The sequence below is a fragment of the Neophocaena asiaeorientalis genome, unplaced genomic scaffold (assembly GCF_003031525.2).
Source record: "Neophocaena asiaeorientalis asiaeorientalis breed wild unplaced genomic scaffold, Neophocaena_asiaeorientalis_V1.1 scaffold407, whole genome shotgun sequence".
Taxonomy (NCBI): Eukaryota; Metazoa; Chordata; class Mammalia; order Artiodactyla; family Phocoenidae; genus Neophocaena; species Neophocaena asiaeorientalis.
This window is the reverse complement of record NW_020174060.1, coordinates 217,222-242,455: the sequence shown is the minus strand read 5'-3', so window position 1 is coordinate 242,455 and position 25,234 is coordinate 217,222. Positions and strand designations below refer to the sequence as shown.

Below are 25,234 nucleotides of genomic sequence, written 5' to 3'. Positions count from 1 at the left end.
GGCCGGGGGCTGCCGCCGCGGGCCCGACTCCGTTGCCATGGCGACCACAGCCCGGATTTTCCGGGATGAGCCCGGCTCCAGTTTCCCGACCCTTTGTCCCAACGGAGGACGCACGTCCCTGGGCGACCGCGTGGTCAGCCTGCGGTCCCTCGGCTAGATCCGGCTTCGCTGGCCTAAGCGCTCCTAGCTAGCCCGAGCCTTCGAGAGGGCGCCTCCCACCCCCGGGCCGCCCCCTCCTCTTCTCCTGCCACCTCGACCTTTGGCCGCGCCGCGGAACCTGATACCTCAGGGGCTGAGCCTGGCGGGGGGCGCGGATGACCCGAAAGTCTGCCTTGTGGGTTGTTCAGAGCTGGAGGAAGGAAAGGCCTGATCGGGTGAACTTTGAAACGGGAATGCCCTCGCTTCCAGAAATTAGCGGAGCGCAGGCGTCCCGGCTTCCGCGGCCGCGGGGCTCGGGGCCGGGTCCGGGGCGCAGGGCGGTCCTCGTCCCCGGGGCGTTTCGCTTGGAAACGCACCGCAGCCAGTTGGCGAGTGCGGAGTCAGGTGCGAGTCTTGCGTTCGTGACTCATCGTCTAGCAGGTGGCCTTGGCTTTCCGCACGAAACACTTCCTTGATTTTCCAGGCTTGTACACTTTCACGTACTTTTATGTTTTGCAACACAGGCAACTTTCTAATTATACAATTATTTTAAAGCACAAAATCTGTTGCATTAATAGGAAATGAAATACAAAAATCTCTCATACTTTACCTCCTAGAGTCAATCACACTTAATATCTTAGTATGTATTATCGGGCATTTTTTCTAATGCTTATCTATGCTTGTTTGACGTTATTGGGATAATGCCTTACAAAGATGTATTCTGCCTTTTTCACTGAACAATACTGTGAATTTTCTGACATTTTATTAGATATTCTTTTTTTGATATTCTTTTATAACATGATTCTTAATCGCAGCATAAATGCACATAAATTTCCTACTTTTCTATATCTTTGTGGATTCATGATACAGGAGCTGCCGAGGGTCAGTCGGCATATGCTTTTATTGCATATACTTGATTTAAAAATTCTGGAAGTGGGGAACTGATAGGTCAAAAGCAAAGTATATTTTTCAAATATTTTCTAAACTATCTTCGAGGAAAATTTATTGGTTTTCTTTTGAGAAATGCCCCTTTTTCCATATCCTTGAAAGCACAGGCTATTTTTTCAAATTTAATTTAAAGTTGTTATTTCTCATTGTTTTGAATGTTGTTTCTTTAATTACTAGTTAACTGGCTTGTTTTTTCACGTAGTTATTTATTAACTGTTTGTATTTTCTCTTGTGTGAATTTGCTTTTGTCCCTTTGCCCACTTTTCTATTTGTCCCTTTAAAAAAGTTGGGAAATTGACTCCTGCGTATATATCTGAAGAAAACGAAAACATTAATTCAAAAAGGTACATGCACCCCAATGTTCATAACAGCATTATTTACAATAGCCAAGATACAGAAGCATCCTAAGTGTCCATCAGCAGACAAATGGATAAAGAAGTCGTGGTGTACATATAAAGTGGAATACTACTCAGCCATAAAAGAATGAAATGTTGCCATTTGCAACATTGTGAATGGACCTGCAGATATTATCCTTAGTGAAATAAATCAAACAGAGAAAGACAAATGCTGTATGTTATCACTCACATGTCAAATCTAAAAAGAAAAACCAAGCTAGTGAATATAACAAAAAAGAAGCAGACTCACAGATATAGAGAACAAACTAGTGGTTACCAGCAGGGAGAGGGAAGGCAGGAGGGCAAGATAGGAGTAGGGGGTTAAGAGGTATAATCTACAAGAGGTATAAAATAAGCTACAAGGATACATTGTACAGCACAGAGAATATAGCCAATATTTTATAATAACTATAAAAGGAGTATAATCTATAAAAATGTTGAATCACTGTGTTGTACACTTGAAACTAATATGATATTGTAACTCAACAATACCTCAAAAAAAGTGGGGAAATTGGCTTTACAATATTTCACATTGTTTGGGGGGCACCCCTTGTACAGTAAAAAGCCTTTTCTGCCTTTGGTGTTATGTTTAGAGCACCCACACCATCCCTCCCCAAATGAAGTTTTATGCTTGTATTTTTATCACGGAAAGTAAGTTTTAATATCTAGTAGTGTAAGTACTCCCCCTATGACACAGATTCCTTTTTTCCCCCACAACTTTCTTGGCTAAAATCACTCTCTTATTGCCTCTCGCCTTCTGAGATGGCCCACACTCTGTAGAGAATGTTTCTCTCTAAATAAATCTACTTCTTACCTAAAAAATAAAAATAAAAAATAAAATCACTCATTAATCTTCCAAATGAACTTTAGAATTTCTTGTCAATATTTTAAAACGTTTCTTGTCATTATTTTAAAAATCCACTTGAAGAGATTTAAGATTCATGTCCCTCCGTTTGTTCGGGTCTTATTTTACCTCTCACAGTCAAGTTTTCTTATTTGTAGATTAAATAGTATAACTTTTGTACTTTTCCTGTAATAAAATTTACAAATATGAAAAACACTTCGTCAGATACTTTGTCAGAGTTTTAAGGTTCAGAAAATATGGTAGACTGTATATTGTAGCATGTAGGTCAAGTTTGGTGGTTACAGAAGAATGGATTTTTCTATGAGTGCAATCAAGATATTTGAGTTTTTACCTAAATACTTAGTAATAATAGTTAATATTTAGGGAGTCCTTATTTTCTGTCAGACATGGTGATAAACTTTTCACATACGTATCTCATTTAATCCACTTAACAACCCTAGGAAACATACTCTTCTAGTGCTCATTTTACAAATCAAACAACTGAGACTCAGAGATGTTAAGAAATTTGCCCAACGCCACACAGCTGGATCATGGCTGATAGGAACCTGGCCTCACTTTTCACCACTAAAGTTGTGTCTGGGAAAAGCACCAAGTGCTGAGTCCAGCACAGAGTAATTGTGAAATACCTCTTAGTTCATGGGTAAATGTGGCACATCAGTGCTCCTGGATATAATACATTCCGGCAAGAACCCTCCAGGGGAATTCCTTCACAGACACAAAAAGTGCCTTCATCTGTCTGTCATCGGTCTCTCTGAGCAGAAAGGCTCTTCCCTTAAACAACGCCTTAACTACTCCCCAGTCCCCAGCCCCCACTAGAAGTGTCCTCATGCCCCGTTAGGAATTATCCACCTGCTGTACTTTGCTCTTTTGGCAAAGACAAAGGACACTAAGTATAGAACGACGGGGCCTTCACTCTGCAGAGAGAAAATGCAAAGGAGTGGTGAGGGATTCCTGAGCCTTTATGCCAGTCAGAAATTCTAGGCCTTGGTATTCAGGACTTCACCCCTCAATATGCCTTAGAGAGGGATGTGGCGAGGGATGGTGCCGTAACCGGCCAAACGGTCAAATGGCCGAGCCCGATGGAGATTGCCTCAGCTTTGACGTGCTTGCAAGAGAAAGATAGGGCTGTACGGGGTCAGGGGCCCACTGGACAGAGGAACTTGAGAGGGGCCCTGGGAGGGTCCCTCTTTCCCTCCAGCAGTGCCTGACCCGCCCCCCACCCCCGACTACTGGATTAGATGGCAAAGTAGGTGGGTTTGCCAGGGGATGAGGGGGACGATGTCTCCAGAAATCCTCTGTGAAGATGTTACTGAACCAAACTTGGGTCCACTCGCCTGCTCAAAAAAACCCAAACTCCCCGATAGGTTTCAGCAAAGCTTCTTTTAAAAAAAATTTGGCCGCACCTCGGGGCATGTGAAACTTTCCTGGCCGGGGATCAAACGCGCGCCCCCTGCAGTGGAAGCACACAGATTCTTAACCACCCGACTGCCAGCGAAGAATTTTTAGAGGCCAGGTGAGGGAGGGGACTCGCAGGGTGTGTGATCAGCTGTGGACAAGTCTCTGGTTGATGGTGGTTAACAGGACGGTGTCACAGGGGTTAACACGATCAGTCCTCAGGCTCCAGTAGGTCTGGGAGCTACGTGCTCACGGTCATCAAGTAGTTAAATGCTTGCATTTGGTGGGGATTTTAGCATCTGTAAAGCAACTCAGGAAATGTGCATCAGATACTGTAATCTAGGTACTTCAGGGAGGAGCTAAAGCAGAGGATATGGGGGAGGGGTCTGTCCCGGGAAGGCCCCATAGGGTCCTGCTCGGTTCCGAAACACCCAGGTATTGGTTAGCAGCAGCCTTGTATCTACAAGAGGGAAAACTGCATCTATGTCACAGATAGCCTGTGCCTGTCCTCCCCACAGGACTCACTCATAACACCAGCAAATATTTAATCAGTGCCCACCATCTGCTGCTGTGCCAGCTGCTGGACCTGACCGCGAGCCCGACAGAAACGGTGCTGCTGTCTCTCCACAGTGTGGGAGGGTATTGAGAGAAGCTGGTTTAGCGATGGAGGTATCTCTTGGGTTAGTACTTCGTATGAAACAAAACCAAATGCTTGTTGCTAATTTCTGAATGGATGACTAGGGGAGTCAGAGAGAAGAGAGGAAATCTTCCCTCCAGTGGGAGCCGCTGTATTACTCACTCCGGCTTCAGACGGCCTCCCCAAGGCGGGTTTGGAACCTCGCACAGAGTCATTCCCAGCGGTGACGGACCGTGTGGGGAGGGGGCAGGAAGCACACGCACGCTGACCTCGGCGGGGCCACGTCTGCAGGGAGAGCCTCGCGCGGGCGCTGTCACCCGTAGGTGCTCACGCAGCCTCGACCCCGGGAGCCCTCCCAGCTGCCCACCTGGAGAGAACGCCCGACTGTCCAAGGCCGGCACCATGGGTGAAAGGAGCCTCTTCAGGAAGAGATCAAAGTGCTCCTCCTTCTGCAGTCCCCAAAATGTCCTTAAATGCAGGAACGTGGCCTGCAGGACGTGGGCAAGAACAGACACTGTAAAGAAGCCCTAGATGGAGATCAAATGTCATCCCTCCAACTCTGCTGCACAAAACACTTCTGTTGCGTATCTAGTTCCAGGAGTCCGTTTTTTTGTTTGTTTTCTGGGTTTTTTTTTTGTGTGTGTGTGGTACGTGGGCCTCTCACTGTTGTGGCCTCTCCCGTTGCGGAGCACAGGCTCCGGACACGCAGGCTCAGCGGCCACGGCTCACGGGCCCAGCCGCTCCGCGGCACGTGGGATCTTCCCGAACCGGGACACGAACCCGCGTCCCCTGCATCGGCAGGCGGACTCTCGACCACTGCGCCACCAGGGAAGTCCAGGAGTCCTTTTTTTGGTTTTGTTTTGCTTTTTTATAAATTTATTTATTTTATTTTTATTCATTTCTGGCTGCATTGGGTCTCCGTTGAGGTGCGCGGGCTTCTCATTGTGGTGGCTTCTCTTGTTGCGGAGCACGGACTCTAGGTGAGGGGGCTTCAGTAGTTGTGTCTCACGGGCTCAGTAGTTGTGGCTCGCGGGCTTAGTTGCTCCGCAGCATGTGGGATCTTCCTGGACCAGGGCACGAACCGTGTCCCCTGCATTGGCAGGCGGATGGATTCTTAACCACTGCGCCACCAGGGAAGCCCCCAGGAGTCTGTTTTTTTGGAAAGGAAAAGAACATAGTGGGTCAAAAGGAAACCAGGTTTCCTGCAGCGAGAGCCTCTCCTGCCACCTGCTGCTCCTGGCCCCTTCTGGCCGCCCGGAGCCTGGCCTCCCGGATCATTTGATCCTTTTAAACAGAGATCAGGTTGCTCACTCCACGTTTTGACGACATAGCAAAGGACTGCCATGGCCTCTAAGGTTCCGCGTAGTCTGACTGCCTGCCAGCCCCTCCGCGCAGCCACAGAAGCTCCATCCCACCGTAGGGCCTTTGGAGTTGCTGTTTCATCCACCTGGGACGCCCTCCCTCCTGCTCTTTATAGGCAGCACTCCTTCACTTTGTTCAGATTTGGGCTCAAGTATCCTCTCCTCAAAACATGCGCCCCGATGACCTCTCTCCTCCGTACTCCCACCCGGATGAGGAGGTCCCTGATGCCACTGGGACAAATTGCCCCAAACTTAGTGGCTTAAGACAATGCACATTTATTCTCTTATGGTTCTGGATGTCAGAAGCCCCAGATCAGTTTCACTGGGTGGACGTCAAAGTGTCAGCAAGGCCACGTTCCCTGCAGAGGTTCTAAAGGAGAAACTGTTGGCCTGTCTTTTCCAGCTTCTAGAGCTGCCTGCGTGTATTCTGCGTCTCAGGGCTCCCTCCTCCGTCCTCAAAGCCAGGAGGCTAGCATCTTGCTTCAGTTATCACATCTGTCTCTGCCGTAGTAAGATCTCCCTCTGCCTTCCTCTTACGAGGACACCTCTGATTACATTTAGGGACCACCCAGATAATCCAGGATAATTGTAAGGGAAGATGCAAGTTAAAACTAAGAAAAGTAAGTTTTAATTCTCCCTGGTACAAAAAGGGAAAAACTCTCCCCGCCCTTCCCTAAGAGCATTTTCTTTAGAAAACTTCTAATTGGAAGTTCTTTCTCTGACCCTTTGAGGTGCATGTAAATCTTTTTTAAGCTCACTAAGCCTCTTGCCGGCTTTACAACCCAGAACTGTCTTTCTCGAGGACCTGGGAGCCATCTCTCTGAAATGCAAACATCAAGGGAACAGCGGCCAGTGTCCGCTGCCCGTGGGAGATGGGAGCCTAACTCTCCAGCAGCACCGGGCTCCAGGCTGCAAACCTCCTCCCGTCACCAGGATACAAGAAGTGGATGTTTCCTTTGCATAAAGGCAATTAGCTATCACGGGTGGCTACCCAATTCCAGGCAAATTTAGGGTGAACTCTGTGTGACAAATGGTCAAGTCCTCTTACCCGAGGACTGGCTATGCTTTCCCTGGAGAACACGTGTGCAGTGGGGTCGCATCTGCTGGGCTATAAAATAGGGTGAGGACTTCCCTGGTGGCGAAGTGGTTAAGAATCCGCCTGCCAATGCAGGGGACACGGGTTCGATCCCTGGTCCGGGAAGATCCCACATGCCACGGAGCAACTAAGCCCGTGCGCCACAACTACTGATCCTACACTCTAGGGCCCAGGAGCCACAACTACTGAAGCCCGCGCGCCTAGAGCCCGCGCTCCGCAACAAGAGAAACCACCACAATGAGAAACCCATGCACGGCAACAAAGAGTAGCCCCTGCTCGCTGCAACTAGAGAAAGCCCACGCGCAACAACGAAGACCCAACGCAGCCAAAAAAAAAATTAGGGTGAAATTTCTTTCTGTCTTTGCCGTCTCTTAGTGCATTGCCTGTGACGTGCGTCTCTTTCTGGCACAATGCTTATCCAATAATAAAACTGTTTTCTTTCTCTCCTACCTTTGTGCAGGGCTTTTCTGGGTAGGCAGGAGATTTTCTTTTCAATTTTATTTCCCCGACATAATCTCCCCATCTCAAAATTCTTAGGTTAATTACATCTGCAGTCCTTTTTGCCATATAAAGGAACATTCACGGGTTCTAGGGATTAGGGCCTGAGCAGGGACTAAAGCCTGGACGGGAATTAGAGCCATTATTCAGCCCACCATCCACTCCTACCCCATCACCTTCTAGCCCCCCTACTCAACTTTATTGCTCTTCATAAGTCTTATCACCTACCTGAAATTATTTGGATATGTATTCAGTTAGATAGTTTTTGTCTAGTTACCCAGCACAATGTAAAGCCACGTGAAGGCAGGGATTGAACTGTCTTTTGTAACCACCGCGTAGCCACAGCCCCTAGAAAGGTGCCAGCCCCTGGCAGGAACTCCATGAGTGTTTGTGGACCAAATGGAAGAGGACATATGAGCTCTTGAGCCCATGGTGAAGCGAGTTGGATTAGACCACTCGGAGTTGCTGAAACAGCAGCCCCAGCCAATTATCAACCAGTGAACTTCAAACCTCCTCCCTCGGCTACTGCTTGTTAAGTAGGCAATGGAGACGGACAGAACTTTTAGTGAGACAGAAAAAAACACTTTTTCTCGCAGAAAAATTCCAATCAGTATGTGAGTGAGGCAAAGAACAAGGAACCTGGGAGAAAACTTCAGTCCATAGCTCTCCCACTGGAAGGGCTCTGATTGTAGGCAGCAGTGCCTTGAACGTACTCCTTTATCTGGAACATTATTGCAGAATAACTGGAGGGCAGGAATCCTCGGGGACCCTCTGGCTCTGAGGGGGACTGACATGGCCAGTCGCAGGCTCAGCAGCGGGGAGGGTGCTCCACGCTCGGGAGACCACGACCACCACCAGCTAGGGGTTTGGTCTTAGGACCACACATTGCCAGGAGAAGCTGCCACAAATCACCTTGGTGTGTCAGCCGAGAGAGAAAGTACTCGCTTTCCCCTAGAAATCGACATTTTTACCCTTTCAAGGTCAAATCTCATCTATGTCTTTTGTACTCCAGACTGGCGTCAGGCTGTCTCTTCTTCAACTAAATTCAAAAGATGGATTTAGAGGCCAGTGTGTATCCGTTCTTGGTTTAAAATCTACTAAAAGCCAAGCTTGATTTGGAAACACAAGACAATTCTAAACAGAATCTCTGTGAACCCGTGATTTAGCAGAAGCAGGTGTATTTTCAAGTGTTTTGTTTCCTGTGAGTGCTATGTGCGGCTGTTTATGAACTCCATCTGTACCTGTTCACCAAATAACAAAAATGCTGCCTCTAACCTTAGCTCATTCCTACCCAGACTCCTCTTGAAAAAAACCACTCAAGGTAGTTGGAGGGATCAGAGTGTAAACCTGGCTTCAACTTGATGCCTTCTGATCGGCTCCAAGATCAAATCCGGGTCACAGTTAGATTTGGTGCCTCCGGAGTTGGCCAGTGAAGTCTCTGATGTTCTCAGAACTGGTTTGCCTTCGCTGTCTCAAAACATGAGAAGAGAGTTTCCCCTTACCAGGATTTCAGGTTTATTTTGGGGGTGTTATTAGAAATTAAAACAATATAGCATTGTTTATATTAAACAATATAGCTATATATATATTAAAACAATATAGCTATAAAATATAGCAGTTTAACTACTGCTCAGTAACATTCTATTAAGTTACTACATCCAACAAATAATATACCAAGTAAAATTCATTTTAAAAAAGAACACTTGAGGGCTTGTCTGGTGGCGCAGTGGTTGAGAGTCCGCCTGCCGATGCAGGGGACACGGGTTCGTGCCCCGGTCCGGGAAGATCCCACGTGCCGCGGAGCGGCTGGGCCCGTGAGCCATGGCCACTGAGCCTGCGCGTCCGGAGCCTGTGCTCCGCAACGGGAGAGGCCACAACAGTGAGAGGCCCGCGTACTGCAAAAAAAAAAAAAGAACACTTGAAAAGTATTTAATTTCAGGAATTCCCTGGCGGTTCAGTGGTTAGGGATCCGCGCTTCCACTGCCGGGGACCCAGGTTCAATCCCTGGTCGGGGGAACTAAGATCCCACAAGCCACGCGGCGCGGCCAAAAAACAAACAAAAAAAAAAACCTTTAATTTCATAGTATCTAAACTACCCTATGTGCCTTCCACTGGCTGAGATGCGGCTTATTATCCATGCTGTGCGCTGGTTTACGGTCGTAACAAACATGCATATGATATATGAATACAAAACCACTGCAACAAATTGGCATGATTTATGGGTCAGATGGAGTTAAGAGAAGTTCTTAGGATTAAATCAGGGACCAAAAAGTGATGATAGGCTACCGCAAGTATGTAAGAAAAATAGTTCCACAGCCTTGTTATTTAAAAAAATAGGGAATTGTTAAGGGCAAAGACCTAGCTGGTGATCACCATCGCCATCTAGTGGTAGATCATGGAGTGCCGTCTAATGGGCTCCTTGGTATCTGTTGGACATTCAGCTTGATATTTGCCTTCTGACCACTTCGATTTAGGAAAATATTTTGCACTCATGAAGCGTCTTTTTAAATGTATTTGATAAAGGTGCAAGTTCCTTTTATTAGCTTGCTGAATTTCCTTTAAAGCCTCATCATAATTGTATGTTACATTAATGGAAAAGTGCATCCACTGATTAAAATCCAAGTTTCATTTCCGGCCACATGAAAACGTTAGCATCCTGATTTCTTATCTCTTCCTTGGAGCTAAATAAGATTCATATGTTTATTCTCAAGAAGGCAATTGTTAGTTTTTCAGCCTAGCACTAGCCATCCTAGCTTTGTTCTTTCGATCAGAAAGCACCTGATTATCGTGTCACAGACAAAAACTTGCCTCTTCTCATAACCAGGTTGAGTGCATAGCACCAAGTCTTAGGACGCGGACTCTGCTGGAGACCACAGGCTTTGCTCTGTAAAAGTGGAATCAGGTGAGGGCAATGGCCCAAATGAGAGCAAAAGGGCAAAGTCAAAGTCCCCATGCTAATGATGGCTCTCAGCCCCCTGACCCCACTTGGCACCCAGAACACAACCAGCCTAGCACTACTCACAAGCAAAAGCTCACAGGACTCTTGGAAAAATTGGACGGCTACAAAGAAAAGACCTATGGATAATACCAACAATGGGGATCATTCAAACAATAACAAAAAATCAGGCTTGCTACCCGATCACCCTAGAGTGCAGCCCGCCGGTTGACAGGGCCCCGGACTTTCCACAAAACTTTCACGTGGGCATTTGAGGAGTGCTTCCGACATGAAAGACCAAAACCATGAACTGAAATAAGGAGCAGATAGAACGTTTTAAAAGAAATCCCATAATCACAGCATGGTATTTTTAAATAGGAAAGAGCTTTTGACACTAAAAAAACACTGAAATTTTAATTTAAAAGTTCAATAAAAGGTATGAAAGATAAGGTCAAGAATATCACATTACTAAAATCAGAAACGAAAGTGGAGACATTACTACTGATCCGACAGAAATAAAAAGTATTATGAGAGTACTACGAACAACTGTATGCCAACAGATTGGATAACAGATGAAATGGACAAATTTCTAGAAACATGAAACCTACCAAGAGTAAATCACAAAGAAATAGAAAATCTGAATAAACCTGTAACTGGCAAGGAGATTGAGTCAGTAATCAAAAATATCCCAACGAAGAAAAGCCCAGGACCAGATGGCTTCACTGGTGAATTTTATCAAACATTTTAAAGAAGTAATATGAATTATTCTCAAACTTTTCCAAAATATTGAAGAGGAGGGAACACTTCCTAAATAATTCTGTGAAGCCAGCATTGCCCTGATACCAAAGCCAGAAAAAAAAAACAAGACTGCAAGAAAACTATAGACCAATATCCCTTATGAACATTGATGCAAAAGAAAAAACCTCAACAAAATATTAGCAAACAAAATTCAGCAGCTCTTAGAAGGATTATACACTATGACCAAGTGAGATTTATTCTTGGTACTTTCAAGATATTTCAACATATTAAAACCCACCAATTTAATAAACCACAATAACAGAATGAAGAAAAAATATACATGGGGAATTACCAGGCGGTCCAATGGTTAGGACTCTGCGCTTTCACTGTGGAGGGCTCAGGTTCAATCCCTGGTCAGGGAACTAAGATCCCACAAGCCTTGCGTGCAGCGTGGCCAAAAAACAAACAAAAACAAACAAACAAAACAAAATCCACATGGTCATCTCAACTGAAGCAGAAAAAGCATTTGACACAATTCAATACCCTTTCATGATAAAACCACTCAACAAACCAGTAATAGAGGGAAACTACCTCAACTTAATAAAAGCCATATTTGAGAAACCCATAGTGAACGTCATACTCAAATGGCAAAAAACTGAAAGCTTTTCCTCTAAGATCAGGAACAAGGCACGGCTGTCTGTTTTTACCATTTCTATTCAACAAAGTACTGGAAGTTCTAGCCAGAGCAACTGGACAACAGAAGCAATAAACAGATAAGCTGAACGTCAAGAAAATTGAAAACCTTTGTGCATCAAAGTACACTATGAACAGAGTGAAAAAGCAACCCATAGAATGGGAGAGAGTATTTGCAAATCCTATATCTGATAGGAACTAACATCCAAAATATATAAAGAGCTCCTACGACTCAACAACAAACAAGTTAAAGTATGGTCAAAGGAGTTTCATAGTGATTTCTCCAAAGAAGGTATACGAATGGCCAAAGAGCACAAAAGAGTAACCAAAAGGAACAGGAAGATTTGAAAAAGAAGCAAATAGAATGTCTAGAAAATTTTTAATGGAATCTAAAATTTAATAGAATGATTAAAAGCAGATTACACATAACTGAAGCAGAAATTAGTACACCTGGTAAATAATGAATGAAAGATTTAACCAGAATGCAGCACGTAGAATAAAGAGATGAAAAATAAAAAAATACAGAAGGGATTAGGAGATAAGGAAGCTAGAGTGAGAGGGTCTAACAAGCATCTGATCAAAATTTCAGAAGGAAATATTAGGGAGAACGTGGGACAGGAACTATAAGGCATAATTCAGAGAGTTCCCCGGATTTTTGTTTTGTTTTGTTTTGTTTTGCGGTACGCGGGCCTCTCACTGTTGTGGCCTCTCCCGTTATGGAGCACAGGCTCCGGACACACAGGCTCAGCGGCCACGGCTCACGGGCCCAGCCGCTCCGCGGCATGTGGGATCTTCCCGGACCGGGGCACGAACCCGTGTCCCCTACATCAGCAGGCAGACTCTCAACCACTGCGCCACCACGGAAGCCCTCCCAGGTTTTAAAAACAAGAGTGTGTGGAACTTCCCTGTGGTCCAGTGGTCAAGACTTCGCCTTCCAATGCATGGGGCTGCTGGTTCGATCCTTGGTTGGGGAGCTAAGACTCCATATGCCTCGCGGCCGAAAAAACCAAAACATAAAACAGAAGCAATATTGTAACAAATTCAATAAAGACTTTAAAAAATGCTCCACGTCAAAAAATAAATAAATTAAATAAATAAAAAGAAAAATGTGAACTCAGAATCCTTTAGAGTAATTCTTCAGGCGGAAACCTGGAATTCCCTCCTGATACCCCTCTCCGTGGAGCCCTCGTTTGGTCTATCACCAAACCCTTTTACTTCCCAGGCGCTCCACTTATCCGCCTGCTTTGCTTCATCTTTACTGCCCCCATTTCTGCCACGTTCATTGACAACTGCCTTTGTCTCCGACAGAGGGCGTCCTGCACCTGGACATGTCCCCTCTCGTCCACTCTCTACGTACTTGCCAGGGTGAGTTTTCAAAAATGCTGTTTGTTTTGTGATTTTTAAACTTCTAAAAACGAATTTTACACTTTAAGCCACAAATTACCCAGACGGTATGAAATTGTAAAAATACGAAGGGCATGCAGTTTCCTCACTCCCCTTTACCTCAGCCAGACAGTTCCTCTCCTCAGAGGCAACCGTTGCTACAAGTTTTTTGTTTTTCCTTCTAGAAATAGCCCACGCATTTATGAACATATATAGACACCATGGTTCATAATGAGCACTTGACATGTGGCCAGTGTGACTGAGGTGTTGGAATTTTCAAACAAGAGACCGACGTTTCCCACATTGCTTCATTCCACTGAATACTGAAAATATTTGGGCTCGCTTTTCTGAACGGACTCTGTGCAAGTGTCATGGACACAGTTGTTAAAATTGTTCGGTACTTAAGTGCAAATACTATAACATCAGCAGTCTAGGGGACTATTGAAAGGAGTAGGAGACCATGAATTTAAGAAGCTTGTCGTTGCCAACACTCATTGGTTGAGTCATGGAAGGGTTTTACTAAGGTTTACTGCACTGTTAACGCCAAGATTTTCTTTTCTTTTTTTTTTTTTACTCCAAGATTTTCTTGAAACAAAAAAGAATGTTAACCAAATATTCAGCAAAGATTTTAAATGTCAGTGTAAGTTTTCTCACCAATATCACACCACGTATGATCAAGGTACATCTGAAGCTCCAAAGAAAGGAAAAGTTCCTTTGTGTCCTGTCCAGACAAATATAAGAATTTCAAATTAAATCTTTTACTGATAGAGATCAATAATTATGACTTTGCATACTTTTCTCACATGAATCAATACGTAAAGGGTTTTAATTACAGTAGACAGCGTGATGTAAAGTGGCTGCAAAATTTACAAGAAAAATTTGAAGAATAGTTTGTCGATTTGATACATTTATAGTTGCTTTTGAATTCATGCAATATTCTTTTGAATTTATGTCAATTATACTGAGTTGATACAAAAAGTAGTGAATGTACCTAACTCAGACAGGTGTAGTTTTGAAAGTGATATGCTTTTGCTTCAAGGTCAAATTGATTCTCTGAAAAAACATACACTGGTTTGTCTCTGTGGCAGCAAATATTAAAGGAAAATGTTTTGGGTGCTCAGTTCGGTTATTGGAAAACTTTGCCAGAACGACTCGGATATGTGAATCTCCACTTTCAACTGTGATGCCCGGGAATATCATTAACCACTACTAAGTAGCTAAGTGCTGTCACCGCTCCCCTGGGTTGGGATGTGTCACCTGGTGCTGAGCTCATGAATGTGCGTTAAGTAGCCCCTTCACATGTCCCCACCCGTGACTGCCCTGCAGTGTGGTTGCCCGCCCCTCACATTCCTTTCACCCAAAGGGAAATTTGTCTCGCTGTGTGACCTACACTGTATTTGCACCCAGCCCCCATCCTCCTTCCTTGCCAGCTGCCACCAAGCTGCACCAAGCCTCCCTTGCTCCCCCAGGCCTCATACGGCCCCTACCAAAGGCAGGAGGACTTCTGTCCCAGCTTGTCCTCAGCTCAAAGTTTTCTCTGGTCACCCACCCCCAGGACGTCTCCCAGCACGAGGCCCTGGGCTGGGAAATGTGTTCTGCATGCCTATTGTCTCTCTAGCCCCCACCCCGGAAGCTCCTGGAGAACAAAGACCCCAGCTCTCATCTCTGCTTAATGATTGTCGACAGCTCACAGATGGGACTGAAATGTTGATGGTGGGATTTCAGCCACCAGAGCTGGCTAATTGAAGCCAAGGATCTTTCTGGCGCCCCCAGAGCACACTGCAAAGGAAGCTTTCAGCTCCACGTGGAGAATCCTGGCAGGCGTACATAGGGAAGGGAAGAAAAAGTTGTGCCAAACACTGGGTCATCTGTCACTTTCCACTTTGCTCATTTAATCCTCAAAACAACCCCTAAAGGTAGGGTCTCTGACCCACCCTCACAAAGAAGGGAGCAGAAGTTCCAGGGATTTGGGCAGTTAAATGAGGTCCTCGCTGCGGGAGATCAGCCCTGGTGACTGACACACCAAGTCCCAGAGCTTGTTCTTATTTGCTCAGGACCAGCAGGAGTCGGGACCCCTGTCTTCCCTGACTCCCCATCAGCCTTATGAATCCCACCTCACCCTTCACCACATGAGACACTGCAGTCTGTCGCCACCATGGGTGGGACGTGATCCTTCACGACTGGACATGTTTGCTGGTGTTGGAGGTGGTGAGACACCAGAGTCACCTCTGAAGGAGACACCTTCCCTCTCAGAGCGGCTTTAGGGCGCGGGATGCAGGGGGAGAGATCAAATGACTCCTCAAGGTCTCATGTGGTTTTGAGGATGTCTGTGTTTCTGGCAAGAATTTCCTGAAATCAGTGTCTCGGGGACGCTAGGGACTGGTCGCCCGGGAAGGGCCTAAGGAAAGGGCAGCCCTACCTGGGGGGCAGGGCAGTCCCACATCCCGCTGCGAAGAGGCCTGGCCAGCCGAGCAGAGCCGAGCAGAGCCGAGCAGGCCAACAGCTGGGGCTCCTCTGCGGGGGCAGCGGGAGGAGAGGGGAGTGCCCAGGAGGTGGGAGGGGAGGAGATGGGGGCCGACCCGAGAGACGCCAGAGGGGGTGCCGGGAAGAGGCTGACAGCCTGGCCAGGAGTAGGCCTCGGCCGTGGCCTCGGGAGGGGAAGCATAGGAGAGACCCCAAGGCGCAAGAAAGGAGGTGAGGGGGGGAGAATGGCAGGACAGCTGGACGGGAGGATGGGGCGGGCAAAGGGCGCAGCTCCAAAGGGCAAGATTGGGCAACTTGTCTGTGAGCCCTCTCTTCAAGGCAAGACCCTGGTAGCTTTTCACTGCGGGGGTCTCAGTTTCCACATCTGTGGCTTTCTGGTCCCAAGAAGACTGTACAGGCAGAGTTCCTGGGGAGGGTCCAGCCCTCAGGAGACCCCAGTCATGGATTGGGGGGGGGCGGGATCAGAGGGCTGGGAGAGGGCTGGTGGCGAAAGCTCCAGAAAAAACAGCTAGGGAGGAAGGGTCTGCTCTGGAAAGAAAGCCCTGGTGGGGCCGAGGAGAGGCCCGCCATTTCTGGGGTGGGGGGCTCGGAGGGCCAAGGGCACCGGGCCATTTCAGCACAGGGAGGGTTAAGCATCCTCCCACTTCCCACCCGCTCTGGGCCCCTCCCTCGTGTTTACGTCCTCCCCAAAATATTCAGCCTCCAGCTGGCCTCCATCCTGGGCCTGCCCCTCCCCACCTCCAGTCGGGTGGGGGGGGGGGCGCATGCTGCGGGTCAGGGCCCGGGACCCCACAGAGCCAGCAGTCTGGGGACTGGGGTCAGAGAGAATGGGAGAGAAGATGGGCCAGAAAAGCGGGGGAGGGCTGGAGGGGGCAACAGTGCTGCCCCCAAGGCTGGCCTGAGGACCACAGCCAACTCAGCACCTACCCAGGACAGGGCCAAAGCCACCCTGAGCTGGACCTGGGAACAGTGGGGGCAGGGGAGGGGAGGGGAAGGGCCAGGGGAATACCAGGGGAATCTCTGCAAAGCACCACTCCCTGTCCCTGCACCTCTGCCCAGAGCTCTACCAGATGTGGTCCCCAAGCCACAGGGCCCGGGAGTTGGTGGCTCCGCGGGCTAGCACATGAGCTGAGGATCCACACATACCCTTCGCAGGGTCAGGGTGACTAAAGGGAAGCCATGTGGCAGCTGCTGCTCCCACTGGCCCTGTGGCCGGGCGTGATGGGCTTGGGCAGGGATGAGCTCACGGCGGCCCAGCACCGGGGCCTGCAGGTGGCCCTGGAGGAGTTCCACAAGCACCCGCCCGTGCAGTGGGCCTTCCGGGAGACCAGTGTGGACAGTGCCATGGACACGGTGAGCGGCACCCCAGGGAGGGGAGGGGGATGGTCGGCACGTTCCCAGAGGCGCCCAGCTCTCCAGAGAAGGGCCAGCCAGCCCAGCCATCTCCTGGGATGTGCTGTCTCACGGTGTGGGGGAGGGAGGAGGGACAGGTCACGTCCAGGAAGGGCGCTGCCTGCTCGGCTGACTGCTGGCCTTCCTCTGTCTGTGGGTAGCCCTTCCCGGCCGGGACCTTTGTGAGGCTGGAGTTTAAGCTCCAGCAGACGAACTGCCGGAAGAAGGACTGGAAGAAAGCTGAGTGTAAGGTCAAGCCCAGCGGGGTGAGTGAAGGCACGTGCGTGTGACAGGGCATGCGCTCAGCGCGGGGGTGTGCGACTGGGGTTCAGTAGGAGATCCAGCGAGAAGCCTCAGGTTGGAGACCCCAGGGCGGAGCAGCCTCCCTGGCAGCTGACTTGCCTGTCTCGGCTGGTGGTTGTGATGGTTGCAGGTGGGCTGGGGGCCTGGACGGGCAGGAGGGGGGATGGCGGGCGGTGGCTGGGCTGCCCCCGAGGACGCGTGCTCTTCAGAGTGGGTCCACCTTCCATGCCATCCAAGTTCCTCTCTCAGGCTTCGTGTCACCGGTGGAAGAAGGCCATGGTATGGGCTTCGGGTGGTCCCCACCTTAGGCCTGGTGAATGCCCCATTTCCTGTGTGTTTTCAAGTAGAGATGGCCCAGCCCCGGCTGATTCCTAACAGGGCTTGATTGTCATCAGCCACCTTGGGGGCAAAGTCACTGCCACGGGGGCGATCCTGGGGCCGGGAACGCAACCATCTGGTGTCCAGTCTCAGCTCTGCCAACCACCAGCCCTGTTACTTCCCAGGTTCTTTGAAGGCCTCAGTTTCCTCCATCTGTTAAGGGAGGGACTGGATTATACTAGTGGTTTTCTAGACTTTTATACCAGGACCATTGTGCTCAAATCTTACAAGAAAATACAAATAAATATAACAGATGACAGCAGAGCAGCTCAGGTGGAAGTCAGGTGGGGAGAACCCACCTGGACAAGGAGTCCCACCTGTACACACTCACTCAGGGTTCATAGAAAACTGCAGGATGGTCTGACTTCTGAAATTTCCCGGTCTGAGGGTGGGCTGAGCCTGGAACCACCTGGCCTGCCAGGGGAACCCCCATTGTACACTGCCCCCCAGCTCCCACTCTCTCACCCTCGGGGCCGCAGGCCTCCCCTCACTCACCCGTTTCCTCTCTGGGCTCTATGCGCCCCTCGCCAGAGAAAGCGGAAATGCCTGGCCTGCATCAAGCTGGACCCTGAAGATAAAGTCCTGGGCCGGATGGTCCACTGCCCCATAGAAACACAGGTTCAACGGGTAAGAGCGCTCGGAGGAGGGAGCAGAGGTTGGGGAGGGAGCTGGTGGACAGAAACTGGGCCTGTGGGAGAGGTCGGAGGCGGAAGCCTGCATGGAGGGGCGAGGAGGGCTCTGGGCCTGGGGGATGGGGGCGTGGAGGGGGCACAGCCTGAGCAGTGCGGCTGCCACAGGAGCTGCAGGAGCTGCAGGAGCGCCAGGAGGCCCAGTGCAGGAGGGCGGAGCGCGCCGGCGAGGACCCTCACGGCCACTACTTCCCCGGGCAGTTCGCCTTCTTCAAAGCCTTGCCCCCCAGCTGAGGCCTGACTGGTAGGTGGCCTGCCAGGAAGGAGGGAGGAAGGAAGAGGCAGAGGACAGCCAGGTGGGGCAGGGATGGAGAGGAGGCTGGAGCTGCGGCTGGGCTGCGGGAGGCAGGAGGAGAGGGGCTGGGAGCCTGAAGACAGCTGGGACGGGGCCCAAACAGCCCCCGACATACCCAGTCTTAGTTTCTCTTCCCTTCCCTCTAGAATTTCACCCGGCTTCCTGGAAGCAGCGTGAGGGAGGTTAACAAGTGAAAGCCCGCCCTCCCTTCTCTGCGCCCAGGGAGGACTGTCCCATTGTCCCTAATAAAAGTGCTCTAGAGCTGCGTTCTCTCCTCCCCTCGCATTCCCTCCCTCCCTCCTGAGAGCAGCGGGAGGAAAGGGCCCCAGTGCTCCAGCCTCACGGGGAGGAAGCAAAGCCCGGAGAGGGTGAGGGCGAGGGCGAGCACGATGCCTCCCATCAGAAGGACACCCAGTAAGCTGTGTGCTCCTCCTTCCCCAGGAAAGGCCAGAGGCAGCGGGGACCCAGGCTCGTTTTCAGGGGCCCACACCGGGGAAAACGAAGCATGCCCACACGCAATGACAGGCAGAGATGCAAATTAAAACACGAGTATTTAATGGGGATTGGCACGGGTGGGCATGACAGTGGAGCCTTCAGGGAGACCCGGGACTGGGGGGCACAGCACAGGGTCACGTGGACAGGCCAACCTGGAAGATGCGGCTTCCACGCCCCGAGCTCTGCCGCGTCCTTTCCCAGGACGGGCTGGGCAGGAGGCTCGCCATCCCTGCCTCTCACCTTTAGCCTTAGGACCAAGCAGCTTTATTCCACTAAGCCTCAGGCTCCGGCAGCCAGGAGTGGCAGCAGCTATGGACACGAGGAGGCCAGGCCTCCTCCCAGGAGCACAGCATAGGTGCAGAACAGCCTCACACGGTGCCAGCTGCCTGAGGAGGGTCCAAGGGAGCTGTGTCCCTGATGGATGGGTGGGGAATTTTCCCTGAGGGAGGTGTGAGAGGGAGGGGGGCTGCTCTTAGGCAAGGGGGCCCATAAGACGCCCGTGTGCAGGGCCAGTGGCCGGCATGATGAAACCATGAAGAAAAGCAGGGAGGCCACAGCGTGCCAACCCCAAGGGCCACGGCCACAGGGCACATTCAAAAGACAAAGGAGGTGGCGCGGGCAGGGCTGAGCGCCTGCTCGGCCTGGGCCAGGCTGTCCCTGGCCTGGCGGTCCAGGTCGTGGCATTCCTGCAGCGTGTCCTGGAACTGGCGGCAGGCCTCCTCCAGGATGGAGCTGCTGCGCGTGGGCCAGGACTCCCAGTAGCCGGGCTCCACCCAGGGCTGGGCCTCCACGGCTCGCGGGCCGGAGCTGGAGCCGGGGCACAAGGAACTGTCCAGGTCCCGGCACAGCTGGTAGAAGTCACTGCCGCGCCCGCTCACGCGCTCGCCGTCGATGACCTTCAGGCCAGGCAGCAGCTCTCGGACCGAGGCCCAGTAGGAGGGGCTGGCGCACAGCGGGTTGCTGAGCCGGGCCGAGGGGTGGCGGAGCCGCAGGCGCTCCAGGCTGGGCAGCGCCGCCAGACACTGCAGCTGCCCAGGGCCAGCCAGCAGGTTGCCCGCGGCGTTGAGACTCTGCAGGTTCTCACAGGCAGCCAGGGGCTCCAGCCCCGTCAGCCGGTTGTTGGCCACGTTGAGCACGGCCAGCTGGCGCAGGGAGGCCAGCGGGCCCAGCTGGGTGAGCGCGTTGCCCGAAAGGTCCAGCCACTCGAGGCCCAAGCACTCCCCCAGGCAGCCCAGGTCCACCAGCCCCAGGCCCTGCAGCTTCAGCAGCAGGATGGACTCCAGGGCGAACTCACCTGAGCGCACCTTGAGCAGCTGAGGGGTGACGCGCACCCCGTCGGCCTCTCCCGACTTCTCACCCCGAGGCTCCATGAGACGAAGTGGGTCCAGGTGGCCGGGGCCCCGGCAGCTCCGTCACGGTGACACAGGTGCCACTGGCGGTCAGCGGGCTGCTCACCCCAAAGGACGCCCCGTCCACTCGGCCTGGGCTGGACGCCTGTCTCCGACACCCCCGCTCAAGGGCCAGCAGGTCCCTGAGGAGAAACAAAGAGTAAGCGGGCCTCTGAGCGCCTCAGTGACCGCCCAGCCCCCACCGCCAGGGCCAGAGACCTAGACGGCCCGGCGGGACCCGAGGACGGGAGTCCAGGGCGCAGGTGGGTCAAGAGCCCCTCCAAGGGAGGTGGGCCAGGCACAGGCCCTTGCCTACGGGGGTCCTGACCCGGCCCTGGCGGTTATGGCCATGCTGGATGGGATTCAGGCCCGCCTTCACCAATTCTTCCCGTCTCCCAGATCTGCTCCGGCGACACAATCTCGTTACTTTCCTTTCTCGTAACTGCTCACGATTACCTGTATTAACTCTGAGATGTTTCCTTTTAACCATTTACACTTATTTTTGAAGAGATAACAGGTCACCATCATCACCAATCTCGTTTCCTTCCTGGGATCCTGGGAGAGCCATGCATTGGCAAACCCAAATGAGAGCACCTGGGCCTCCTTGACCATTTTTTTAAAAATCAGCAATGAATTCAAAGCGGTTTCCACGTTCCATGGGCCAACTTGTGACCTCTGGTGGCAGCTGTGGGGCCTGAGGGCTCAGCCTTCAGTCCTTGATGAGGAAACTGAGGTCGAGGGAGGGAAGGGACAGCGGAGGCACAGGGAGTAAGTGGCAGCACTGCCAGACCCCTCACCTTTGCTCCCCGAACCTGCCTGTCAAGGCCAGCTCTTCACTGTGGCACCAACAGAGCAGTGCCCATTGCTGCCAGCCAGATAGCATGGCTCCAGCTGCAAACACGGGCAAAAGGGGGTTGGGGAGGGGAGGCCGGGCAGTCAAGGAAGCCATCCTGGAGGGAGGGGCAGGGTGGCACCTATGTTGGATCCAGAAAAGGGGAGGGAGGGGACTTTCTAGTCGCCAGTGGCCGTGGGGAGGCAGAAACCCAGGTGTCAGTGCAAGACAAGAGCGCGAGGCAGGAGGCCAGGGGGAGGGACGCCGGCGATGCGGAGCAAGCACAGAAGGCTCAGGGTCTAAGAGAGGAAAGCAAGCAGACCTCTGCTCCAAGTGGCAGCTCCCCAACCCCACAGACTGGCTGGGACCAGGCCAGGCTGGGCGAGGCCTGCAGAGAAACAAGGAGCCATTCACTCCTGCTGTTTACAAAACCTGGGGCTCCAGAGCCTCCGCCAGGCCCCGAGGCTGCGTTTCCATAGCAATGCCACTCCCCAGGCCCCCTCCAAGAAAATCAGACCCAGAGCTCCTCCCACACGCCCCAGGATGCTGGTGAGGCTGCTAACACATCTGACCCCCACCCCGTCTCTGAGAAGGGGGCCCTACATCTTTCCCCAGCCCCCCTCCAGTCTTCGGCAGCCCAGCTCCTTCTTCACTTCTACCAACGTTTCCGTCCAAAAGGCATGGAGGCACCCGCTAAGAAACCTGGTCACTCCAGGGAAGCATCTGCTGGGTTTGTAAGCAGTGAGCGATGCAGTCACCTCCACGTTGGTTAAACCTGCTCTGGCCCACAGGGCACCGGGCACCAGAGATGGGCCATAAAAGCACTAGACAGATAGCCCGAGACGAGGACCCTGCCCGAGGGCGAGGAGGGTGGAGAACGTGTGCCCGGAACCTGGCCATGTGACTGGAGGCCGGGCTCCCGTCTTGCACTTGGGGTGTCCTGTGGCATCGGCCTCAGGAGGCAGCGGCGAGTCCAGGATGACGGGGTCCAGGCACCGTCTGTGAGAGCGAGGTGCAACGGGCCAGCCTCGGGGGGACACCACCTCTTCAAGTATCTGTGGGCCTCTCTCCAGGGGTGCACACATCCTCCCAGCCACTACGTTGGGGGTGAAAGCGGTCAGGGAGCCCTGGTGTACAGCCAGGGGCTGAAGTCGGGCGAACACCCACATCCTCGAGGCTGAACGGAGGGTACCGATGAGCAGCCGGGGGTGGGGAGGACAACACGCCAGGCCTCCAGGGAAGAGCCACCAGCCCCGTGTCCAAATGCCCCGCTGCCGCCGGGGCGACGGGCTGGGGGGGAAGCGGTGCCCTGAGGAACCCCGCCAGCGATGGGGATGGAGGTGGTGCGCAAAGGGAGAGAAAGAACAAGGGGGTGGGCAGAGAACGGTGTGCGCGTGCCCACGTTCTGCGGAAGAGGACAGGGGAGCGGGAAGATGGCACTGGGACTGGACATCAGGCCTCCTGTGCCCCCAAGGTCCCATCTGGCAGGAGACACGTGCCCCGCCAGCACTTGGCTCTGTGCCCTCGGCCCTGGGTCCCACGCCCTTGTCTGCAGTTAGATGAACAGCACTGCAGTCAAACCCTGATTCTCCAGCGCGTCCATGACCTCTGCTCCGCTCCTGTGCCCCGCTTTACCCCAAATCTGCACACTTCAACCAGGCCGGGGCCCACACGCCTGTGCAAACCCAGCCAACGCAGAGGCCAGCAGCGGACAGCAGGCTCCGCGCAATGCGAGAATGGCTCGTCCACAGGCAACAGCGTCAACGTTCCTCTAAAAAACCAGAATCACCCTGGTCCTCTTATGGAAATGAGCGAACAGAGGCACTGGCCCAACGTGTGTCTGTGAAAAGGACTCGGTCACACGGACAAGGCTATGACTGAAACAGGTAACTCTGGATCTCCGGGGGGAGGCCCATCTTCCCTTGTTCAGAGCCAGCAGTTCTGAGTCTCAGTTTACCTATGTAGGGAATGGGCCAGAAGAGGATGCCGTGAGTCGCCAAGTCTAGGGAAGAAATGGTTCAACTCGGAGCAGCCTCAGGTGGACAGTCACCTGGCCGCTTCGGGGAACTGGGGCCCCTTCCTCCGCCCCATTCCCTCCCGACCACAACCTGGCGCAGGGTTCTCGGACCCGGCACTGCCGCCATCTGGGGCCAGGGTAAGTCTCTGCTGCAGAGGCTCCTCTGTGCATCCCTGTCTTCCACCCACGAGAGGACAGTGGCAATGCCCCCACAAGCTGTGACAACCAAAACATCTCTAGGCGTTGCGCAATGATCCCTGGGGGACAAAACTGCCCCCGGTTGAGAACCACTTCTCCAGAGCCCAAGCCCCCAAGCTCGGGACCGTCAAGCTTCTCATCTCCTCCCTTTCACTGCCCTCGTCTTCCTCACAGCCCCCCACCCTGGTGCCTCGCCGGTCCAGGCCTCCCCTCTCCGAGAACAAGGAGAGCCGCTGAGGGGAGGCCACACAGCAAGGGGACAGTGCCTCTCCCAGGAGGAGCTCGAGGGGTGGCAGCACTGACCAATACACGGCCCCCTGGACTGCTTTAGTTAGGGCACATGACATCCCTGCCCCCACCTGGCCTACTACACCCGAACCTGCGAGGGAGGGACAGGACGCCTCAGTTTTAAGATGCGCTCAGGTGATTCTCGTTGAAGTCTGAGACCCACGTGCAATTTAAGGAAGGGAGGCAGGGAGGCAGCGAGAGGTCCAGGGCCGGGCCCTGATCTCACCACCCAAATGCACCGGATGCAGAGTCCAGACGTTCAGGGAGCGCAGCCCTAGTCCCAGCCTCTCCCCCAGGCGCGCTGGCCTCTCCTCACAGGGAGCCTGTGCAGACATGCCCTGCAGCAGCTGGGGAAGAAGACACGACCCGAGCGGTGTGGAGGTGAGACTTCACTTCCTCTCGTGGTGCTCCGACCACTGGACGCCATCTGTGTAAAGCCTTATTCAAGAAAACGCCATTTACGCTGTTAAAGTGAAAATACAGAGGACGCGACCTCAAGGGAGGAAAGGAAATACGTCGGTTTCCATAGAGGCTGAGTGAAAGGACTACGGTGAATGGTTCCTGCTTCCTTACGTTCTCAGTAACTTCCGAACGTCCTACCGTGAATTAGTCAGTGACACAGGGGAAGCGAGGGGACAGGCTCCCGGGCTCAACCGCACAGCCAGGGCCAAAGTGCAAGTTAGGCCTTGGTGCCTCTACACCCCCCCTTCCCTCTCAAAGTCCCTCTCCCAGCGGCCCAGCGCCTCAGCGGAGCTGGACTTGTGTCTTCTGGGTGTGACGAGCCCCGGCCTCACCCTTCCTTCTTTTCCCATTGATCCCACCAGGGCCTGGGCCCCCTGCCCTCAGGTCCTGCGCTCGACCCTAAAGGAACTCAGGCCGGTCAGTCACTGGGATACGTGCCCTTTCTTGCTTCCTCAGACTGCTTTCACTGTAGAAAGAAGAAACCCCAAGGCTTCCAGTAGTCTGGAAACAAACTACAGGCGACAACGGCCATGTGATGACGGGGCGTCCCGGCTCTCCTCGATCTCACGCCCGCAGGAGCTGGGCGGTGCCCTCCACCAGGGCTCTTGGGAACCCCGGGATCCACGGCCAAGTACAGACCCTAAGAAGACCAGTGTGCATGTGGGCACCTCCCTCTTAAAGTGGCTACTCTACCATATTAGGGTTTCTTTCCTTTCCAGGAAGAGTGTCCACGGCTTAGCCAGGCCCTAGGTGGCTGAGGATATCCCGCACAGTGCCTGGTTGCTCTCTGAGAACGCAGACCTTGAGGGCCTGCCACCCTGACACACACGGACAAGCCGCGTGTAGGGCCCCTCGCCCAGCGACACTTTCAAGGAGCACCGCGGTCCATACGCTGTGCGGTACAACTCAGAGTCACCGATGACCAGAGCCC

The 25,234-nt window shown here is 52.2% G+C and overlaps 4 protein-coding genes across 5 annotated transcripts in view; 1 reads left to right on the top strand and 3 right to left on the bottom strand.

The window, feature by feature from the left end:
* REPIN1 (replication initiator 1) overlaps nucleotides 1–380 on the bottom strand; it is a 5,798-nt gene extending 5,418 nt beyond the window's left edge. The window contains exon 1 of one of the 2 annotated variants that reach the window (XM_024754525.1): nucleotides 285–380. The gene's annotated coding sequence lies outside the window, so the exon portion shown is untranslated. The remainder of the gene's footprint in view (nucleotides 1–284) is intronic. The other variant, XM_024754523.1, reaches the window with a different exon arrangement.
* A 15,265-nt stretch (nucleotides 381–15,645) lies between these two features.
* On the top strand, nucleotides 15,646–18,888 carry RARRES2 (retinoic acid receptor responder 2). The gene is made up of 6 exons (XM_024754498.1): nucleotides 15,646–15,776; nucleotides 16,722–16,919; nucleotides 17,120–17,224; nucleotides 18,171–18,266; nucleotides 18,437–18,572; nucleotides 18,770–18,888. The coding sequence occupies exons 2-5, from the start codon at nucleotides 16,746–16,748 to the stop codon at nucleotides 18,560–18,562; spliced, it is 501 nt and encodes a 166-aa protein (XP_024610266.1). The 5' UTR covers nucleotides 15,646–15,776; nucleotides 16,722–16,745; the 3' UTR covers nucleotides 18,563–18,572; nucleotides 18,770–18,888.
* A 267-nt stretch (nucleotides 18,889–19,155) lies between these two features.
* LRRC61 (leucine rich repeat containing 61) lies at nucleotides 19,156–20,523 on the bottom strand. The gene has a single exon (XM_024754459.1). The coding sequence runs from the start codon at nucleotides 20,486–20,488 to the stop codon at nucleotides 19,712–19,714; it is 777 nt and encodes a 258-aa protein (XP_024610227.1). The 5' UTR covers nucleotides 20,489–20,523; the 3' UTR covers nucleotides 19,156–19,711.
* The window catches only part of ZBED10 (Putative protein ZBED10P), a 10,093-nt gene continuing 5,370 nt past the window's right edge, over nucleotides 20,512–25,234 (bottom strand). Inside the window, 1 exon segment of the mRNA XM_024754458.1 lies at nucleotides 20,512–20,649. Within this exon segment, the coding sequence (XP_024610226.1) occupies nucleotides 20,570–20,649 (80 nt within the window). The 3' untranslated portion in view covers nucleotides 20,512–20,569.